Raw genomic sequence first — 8,270 nt, 5'->3', positions numbered from 1 at the left:
ACCCCAGCCTGGACAAGAGCAAAACTCTGTCAAAAAAAAAAAAAAAAAAATTGAATCACATTTGGATATTGTCTGCAACTTGCTTTTTGTCAACGCAATGACATACACTAACATCCTTCCTGGTTGGTGATATACAGTACTAATAAAAATGTTCTCAGAAGCTGGGCATGGTGGCTTACTTCTGTAATCCCAACACTTTGAGAGTTGAGGCGGGAGAATCACCTGAGGCCAGGAGTTAGAGATCAGCGTGGACAACATAGCAGACCCCATTTCCACGATTTAAAAAAAAAATGTTCAGGAGCTAAATGATAAGAACTTATGACCACAGAGAAAGAAACAATAGATACAGGGGTCTATTTGAGGTGGGAGGGTAGAAGGAGGGAGAGGAGCAGAAACAATAACTATTGAGTGCTGGGCTTAATATCTGGGTGATAAAATAATATGTACAACAAACCCCCATAACATGTGTTTACCTAGTAACAAACCTTCACATGTATCCCCAAACCCAAAATAAAAGTTTTTAAAAAATCAGAGACAAAAAAAAAAAAAAGTTGACCAGGCACAGTGATTTGTGCCTGTAATCCCAACACTCTGGGAGGCTGAGGTAGGCGGATCACCTGAGGTCGGGAATATGAGACCAGCCTGCCCAAGGTGATGAAACTTCATCTCTACTAAAAAACACACAAAGTGGCTGGGTGCAGTGGCTCACGCCTGTAATCTTGGCACTTTGGGCACGTCAAAACAGGCAGATCACAAGATCAGGAGTTTGAGACCAGCCTGGCCAATATGGTGAAACACTGTTTCTACTAAAAACACAAAAATTAGCCAGGCATGGTAGTGGGTGCCTGTTATCTCAGCTACTCGGGAGGCTGAGACAGGAGAATCACTTGAACCTGGGAGGCGAAGGTTGCAGTGAGCCAAGATCACGCCACTGCACTCCAGCCTGGGTGACAGAGCAAGACTGTCCCAAAAACAAACAAAAATACAAAAAATTAGCTGGGTGTGGTGGTGCGAGCCTATAGTCCCAGCTACTCAGGAGGCTGAGACAGGAGTATTGCTTGAACCCAGAAAGCAGAGGTTGCAATGAGCCAAGATTGTGCCACTGCACTCCAGCCTGGGTCACACAGTGAGACTCCATCTCAGATAAAAAAATAAACAAAAAAGTTGATTTAAAAAAATATTATCAGGACTGGGCATGGTGGCTCACGTGGCTCATGCCTGTAATCCCAGCACTGTGGGAGGCTGAGGCAGGCAGGTCACCTGAGATCAGGAGTTTGAGACCAGTCTGGCAACATGGTGAAACCTCGTCTCTGCTAAAAATATAAAATTAGCCGGGCAGGGTGGCGCATGCCTGTAATATCAGCTACTCAGGAGGCTGAGGCAGGAGAATCTCTTGAACTGGAAGGCGAAGGCTGCAGTAAACTGAGATTACACCACTGCACTCCAGCCTGGGTGACAAGCAAAACTCCACCTCAAAAAAAATATATATATATACACATATAAAAAATATATAAAAAAAAAGTTTAATGTAAAAATTGTACACTAAATACGTGTTTACCAGAATTAATATATATATATATATATATATATATATATATGTATATTCTCAGAAAACAGCATGTCCTTTAATAAGTTACTTGTAGTTACAAAAGCCTATTACACTCAGCACCTAGAAACATAATGACCATCAGATTAATGTTAACAGAAAAAGGCCCAGTGCGGTGGCTCACACCTGTAATCCCAGCAGTTTGGGAGGCTGAGGCGGGTGGATCACCTGAGGTTGGGAGTTTGAGACCAGCCTGACCAACATGGAGAAACCCCATCTCTACCAAAAATACAATATTAGCCAGGTGTGGTGGTGCATGCCTGTAATCCCAGCTACTCAGGAGGCTGAGAAATCACTTGAACCCAGGAGGCAGAGGTTGCGGTGAGTCAAGATCACACCATTGCATTCCAGCCTGGGCAACAAGAACAAAACTCTGTCTCAAAAGAAGGAAAAAAAAAAACAACAGAAGAATGAATAAAACTCTCCTAGAGCAAGAAGACAGCAACACAGAGTTTAAAGTACTCTGTAAACAATAAAGAGAGTAAAAACATAAGTATTATCACAACTATATTTTCTAATTTTTTTGTTTTTTAAAGTAAACACTAAAATCTAGCTGGCATCATTAGATAAAATATTGGTATTCTATCATTATGTGCAAAAAAATGGGGCGGTATGTTAATATAAGTATTTTGTTTCTAAGAACGAAATACTCACAGCTGTTTCTCCTTTTGGGAGATTTGTTTCTGCAGACTGTCAGATTTACTGAGACATTCTTGTAGATATTTTTCGTCCTCATCTTCAGCTTCCATTTGCGCCTTCTCTGCTTGCTGCAATCTGGTGTAATTCAAATCAACTTTGGGTAAAACTGAGGCTAGAACTAGGGTGTAAAAGGGTGAAGAAGACAAATAAAAGAAAAATGGGGAAATAGAAACATTTCTAAATGAAAACAAAGTTTGGGGGAAAACTCACAAACTCAAACGTGAAAGAGCCACACAATGTCTTTAAGTTGTTTTGTGATTTTTTTTTCAATATAACATGTAGTATGCCCAGAATACTAACTTCAAATTTGTTTTATTTCTTGTTCATAATTAACAATGCAAAGCAATACAGCCTTTACCATTTAAGCAGAGGATAATGAATCAAATTTCAAAGCATAATAGGTATGTTACTACCTTTTTACAAAACCAAGAGCACAGAATTTATGTCTACACTAGCTGAAGAAGCCACATTGTTATATGTTATGCAAGGATGTGTATGCCAGGAATCAAGTGTGCTACAAGGCCAGGAGAAAAACCTGCAGTTACTCCAAATGATAGCTAAGTCCTTCTTACAGCGTCTTTATGCATTTACTAAATTATGCCAAAGCTCTATGTATGTGTGTGTGTGCACATATGCATATGTTTAAAATTCAAAAAGAATCTGGTGCCAGTTGGCATCATTCTCTAGAGGTCATTTTTGTTCCTGACCATTTAATATTAAAAATTAGCTAAAACATTGTGATTTTCATCTTTCCTGTTTTTATTTGTAAGTCATTGCATTTTCCTGTGCTTAGCTCCACTCCCTGCCTTCTTTGGCCGTCTAGGATTTCTTATATTTAACTTCAATATTTTTATAAGAAAGTATTTCCCAAGATTCAAAGGATATTAACTCCTTGCAGGAAATCACAAGAGAAATTTCGGTTCAACTAACCTAAAAACTCTTCCTCTTCCTTTCTTGCTTAAAACCATACCAATGGAGCAACCCTCATGTATTTTGAGGGTATAAATGCTGCTTCCAAGGAAAGGAGAGTAACATTTAAGTTATCTCCAAATCTAAGTTTAAATTAAAATATTAAGGTGGACCCAAGCTTTTCTCTAAGGTTACAAAAAGGAAAATAAAAGTCAGAGCGAGGTAGGCCTTGAAGTTGTGCTATCACAGAAGAGGGCAAGGGAGAATTGGAAAACTGAAAAGCTGAAGCACAGGATGATGGCCAGTCTGGGTTATAAATTATTTTAAAGCATATGTAAAAATCTGTAAGGGAGCCAATGGGCAGAGTGGGCCAATGAGAAAAATATATCTGTGCCAACACAGTATAAAACCAAAGGTTAAGTTATTTTTAAACAATCTTTATATTTTTCATCAAAAAGTAGCTAAAAAGATAAAACTGCATTTGAAAATCCTGACCTCCAAAGGGTCAATACTCAAATCAGCCTTTGTGCACAGGTTTGAGGAATGTATGTCTGGAAATCCAAGTGCACCCACTCTGCTTTATGGCAGTGTATTACCACAGCAGCTGACCAAAAAATGTACAGGGTTCCTAACACCCTTTTAGAATATTTAATAGCATCGATTCCTTTCTATTTAATATATTATAAAATTGTTGATTTTCTTTTCATTGAGTCTGTTTATATACAAGTGGTCTTCAGAAAGATATATCTTTGACCAGCTTGTACTGGTCCTGAGTGTCACTGCTGGCACATTTCACCAACGACATTGCAATTGTCCTAGTTTGAGTTAACAAATCGTTGTCACTTCATAATGGAATGGAAAGAAATCAAAGACAGAAAAAGGTAATAAAGATGTCCAAAATGTAAAAATGGGGATAAAGAAAACAAAAAAGAAAAAAGAAGAAAGAGGATGTCAATAAAAGAATATTCATGTCAATAAAGCATTAATAGTTATGTTTTTCATAAGTAGATTCAAAGAAAGCAATGATAAGACATATGTTGACACCAACATGACAGGGCAATGGAAATACATTACATTTTCCAACAATAAAAGTGAAAAATGCCAATATAAAACAATTCAATTTAAACAAAATTGTATCTTCAGTTGGGTTGAAGGTCCTAGCTCAAAGAAACAAAACTAAACCACCAATTCGGAATGCTTGATTTCAGATCAACAGATGGTGAATGGCAAAGAATATGACAATTAATATGCATGGAAATCAATCAGGGATAATCTGACTCTGTTTGTTCACTTTTAATTTTCTTGACATTTTAATTTGTGTATTTGTTTTATGTAATTGATTGAAACACATGAAACTGCTGATATTAGGCCTCTAAGAAAAATCTACAATATGACAACTTGAAATGAATCAGAATATAAAGCAACTTGATTCCATGCAACAACCAAAACAAAACGGCAAAATCCTGCTGTGCTTACACAAAAAACATGTCCTAATCTATGTCTTCCTAATGGTTTTTGTGGCAGGCGTCAGAACTGAATAAAGAAAAAGGGGAGAAGAAAAGAAAAAAAAAGAAACTAAGGCTGGAAATGCTGTACCTTTGTTCCAGCTGCCTCATGGCTGCAGTAATTTTATTGGTTTTTTCTTCTAGTCGGGCAATTATTTCATTTTTTTCTTTCAAGCCATCTTCAGAACCCTATTTATAAAAACAAAAGCTATGGTGTTTTTATTTTTTTTTTCTGTTTTTTAAGAGACAGGGTTTCACTACGCTGCCCAGGTTAGGTTTGAACTTCAGTCTCCCAAGTAGAGTTTTGATCTTTTAACCTGAATATTTATAAGTTTCTTACACCATTTTGCTATGGGACTGTTACTTTTAAATGAAAAGTTACTTTGTACATTAAAATAATTGTGCCATATAAAACACTGCTATTAATTTTTTTTTTTTTTTTTTTTTAGATGGGGTTTTGCTATTTTCGAACTCCTGGCCTCAAGCAATCCTTCCATCTTGGCCTCCCAAAGGGCTAGGATTACAGGCATGAGCCATGGCACCCAGCCTTTATTAACCTTCATTTAAAATGTTAATAGGATGGGTGCAGTGACTCATATCTGTAATCCCAGTGCTTTGGGAGGCCAAGGTGAAAGGATAGCTTGAGACTAGCCTGGGCAATATAGTGAGACCTCATCTCTACAGAAGGCAAAACAAAAAACATTGTTTTTTCCCCAGAACCTAAAGATTTTTTTCCCAGAACCTAAACAAAAAAATTTTTTAAACAAAATGTAATAAAGAAAACTCACCCTTCAATATTTTTGGAAGATGACAGCATACATTCTTGTAAAATATGACATTTTTCAAATTAATTAAATTGTAAAGGGTTTTTGGCAACAAATCTACTTAATAGCACCATAATCTTAGAAAATTTACAATTATGGGCCAGGCATGGTGGCTCACTCCTGTAATCCCAGCACTTTGGGAGGCTGAGGTGGGCGGAACACCTGAGTCAGGAGTTCGAAACTAACCTGGCCAACACTGTGATATCCTGTCTCTACTAAAAATACAAAAAGCAGTTGGGCGTATTGGTGCATGCCTATAGTCCCAGCTACTAGGGAGGCTCAGGCAGGAGAGGCTTGAACCTGGGAGGCTTGAACCTGCACTCCAGCTCAGGCAACAGAGTGAGACTCTGCCTTAAAAAAAAAAAAAAAAAAAAGGGGGGAAAGAAAGAAAATTTACTATTATAATAGTGTAGCATTTCAATTGAAATTAAATCTTTCCTGGGACTATACTGTAAAAAGAAGTTCATAAAAACGTCTTGCAGTTTAAATTGAGTTTTCCCAAAAGATTTTTTTTTTTTTTTAAAGGCAGAGTTTCACCATGTTGGCCAGGCTGGTCTTGAACTCCTGACCTTAGGTGATCTGCCCGCCTCTGCCGCTCAAAGTGCTGGGATTACAGGCGTGAGCCACCACGCCCGGCCCCTTCCCAAAATATTTAATTTTCATACTCTTAACCTTTCAGCATTAAAAAAAACAATTTAGACAGGTGTTATTTTGTTTGTTGGTACCTTTTTCATTATATTTCTTAAAATTTCATTTAGAAAAAAAGACATTGGACTTTATAACTAATATGGTACAGTTAAAATGGGCTCATCTTAAAAACCAAAACCATTCTACAAATATCTACTTGCAATTTATAAAAAATTAAGAACAATCCTTACCTGCAACTTTTGATACATCTCTATGTTAATTGCTTTAACTTCCTCTAGTTGTTGTCGAAGACCTATCAGAGTATCTTGTTTCTCATGGATATCTTTCTCTAGCAACTTCATGGCAAGTTCAATCTCATGCTTCATACTAACTTGTACTGCGAGCTCATTCTCCACATCCTGCAATTTCAATATATTCTCAATTCACATTCCACTTCAGGATGTAAAATTAAATAAACTTTATGAAAGATTTTCCCTTCAATATACAGACTACACTTTTTAAGTCCATTAAAGGAAATCAACCAGGCCCTATAACAACACAATAAATATTTTGAAACGCAGGGTTGGGCGCGGTGGCTCATGCCTGTAATCCCAGAATTTTGGGAAGCCGAAATGGGTGGATCAGTTGAGGTCAGGAGTTCGAGACCTGACCAACATGGTAAAACTCCATCTCTATCAAAAAATACAAAAACTTAGCTGGGCATGGTGGCATGCACCTATAATCCCAGTTACTAGAAAGGGTGAAGTAAGAGGATCACTTGAACCCAGGAGGCAACAGTTGCAGTGAGCCAAAATCACGCCACTGCACTCCAGCCTGGGTAATGGATTAAGAGTCTGTCTCAAAAAATAAATAAATATTTTTAAATGCAGTTTTTGCTAAAATGAAAGTATTTTCTATATTCTGTTAATCATTATTTTACTGGTTTAAGAATTAATCATTTTCATGCTTCACAAATTTGATATTAATTTTCCTTAAACAAAAGGAAATGAAGCAGTCTACACAAGCAAAGGCCAAAGTTAAAACACAGTTTAATTTCTTAAGAATTTTTTTATCACTGGACGCAGTGGCTCACGCCTATAATTCCAGCACTTTGGGAGGCCGAGGCGGCAGATCACCTGAGGTCAGGAATTCAAGACCAGCCTGACCAACATGGAGAAACCCTGTCACTTTAAAAAAATAAAAAAAGAAGAATTTTTGTTAAGAAATTTATTAACATAAAGACAGAAAAGGTGATAGAAAGACTGGCAATATTTTCTTCTTGACCTGGGTGGTGGTCACACAGGTTATTTGTGTTATAATTCATTAAGCTGTGCATTAGTATTTTTTCTGTTGGCATTATATTTCACAATTTGAAAGGTTAAAAAACAAGTTAACTTTATGATTTTCCTAATATTTAAATATGTTGTTCTTTTCTATTTCATTTTCTATAATGCTGGTCACAACCCATTCATTCACAATCATATACTATAACTTAGAGTTTAAAAACCACTGATACAGGCCAGGCACAGTGGCTTGCTCCTGTAATCCCGGCACTTTGGGAGGCCAAGGCAGGCAGATCACTTGAGGCCAGGAGTTTGAGACCAGCCTGGCCAAAATAGCAAAGCCCCATTTCTATAAAAAATACAAAAATTAGCTGGGTGTGGTGGCACATGCCTATAGTCCCAGCTACTCAGGAGGCTCAGGTACATGAATCACTTGAACCCGGGAGGCAGAGGCTGCAGTAAACCAAGATCGCACCTCTGCACTCCAGCCTAGGTGACAGAGCAAGACCCTGTCTCAAAACAACAACAGGCTGGGCACGGTGCCTCATACCTGTAATTCCAACACTTTGGGAGGCCAAGGCAGGTGAATCACTTGAGGCCATGAGTTCGACACCAGCCTGGCCAACACAGCAAAATTCCATCCCTAGAAAAAATACAAAAATTAGCCAGGCATGGTGGCACATGCCTTGTAGTCCCAGTTATTTGGGAGGCTGAGGTTCAAGAATCACTTGAACCCAGGAGGCAGAGGCTGCAGTGAGCCAAGATCGCGCCACTGCACTCCAGCCTAAGCGACAGAGCAAGACTCCATCTCAAAACA

The 8,270-nt window shown here is 38.0% G+C and overlaps 1 protein-coding gene across 8 annotated transcripts in view; it reads right to left on the bottom strand.

The window, feature by feature from the left end:
- The window catches only part of RUFY2 (RUN and FYVE domain containing 2), a 48,517-nt gene that overhangs the window by 18,898 nt on the left and 21,349 nt on the right, over positions 1–8,270 (bottom strand). For 6 of the 8 annotated variants that reach the window (XM_017513703.2, XM_017513698.2, XM_017513700.2 and 3 more), the window contains 3 exons: positions 6,422–6,589; positions 4,811–4,908; positions 2,261–2,380 (listed from right to left, as the gene is read on the bottom strand). In XM_017513703.2, coding sequence (XP_017369192.1) covers positions 2,261–2,380; positions 4,811–4,908; positions 6,422–6,589 — 386 coding nt within the window. Of the gene's footprint in view, positions 1–2,260; positions 2,381–2,598; positions 4,057–4,810; positions 4,909–6,421; positions 6,590–8,270 lie in introns of those variants that run through there. The other 2 variants (XM_017513705.2, XM_017513706.2) reach the window with 1 other exon arrangement.

The sequence above is a fragment of the Cebus imitator genome, unplaced genomic scaffold (genome assembly GCF_001604975.1).
Source record: "Cebus imitator isolate Cc_AM_T3 unplaced genomic scaffold, Cebus_imitator-1.0 Scaffold499, whole genome shotgun sequence".
Lineage (NCBI taxonomy): Eukaryota > Metazoa > Chordata > Mammalia > Primates > Cebidae > Cebus > Cebus imitator.
The sequence above is the reverse complement of the archived record's forward strand: the minus strand, read 5'-3'. Positions and strand labels throughout refer to the sequence as shown.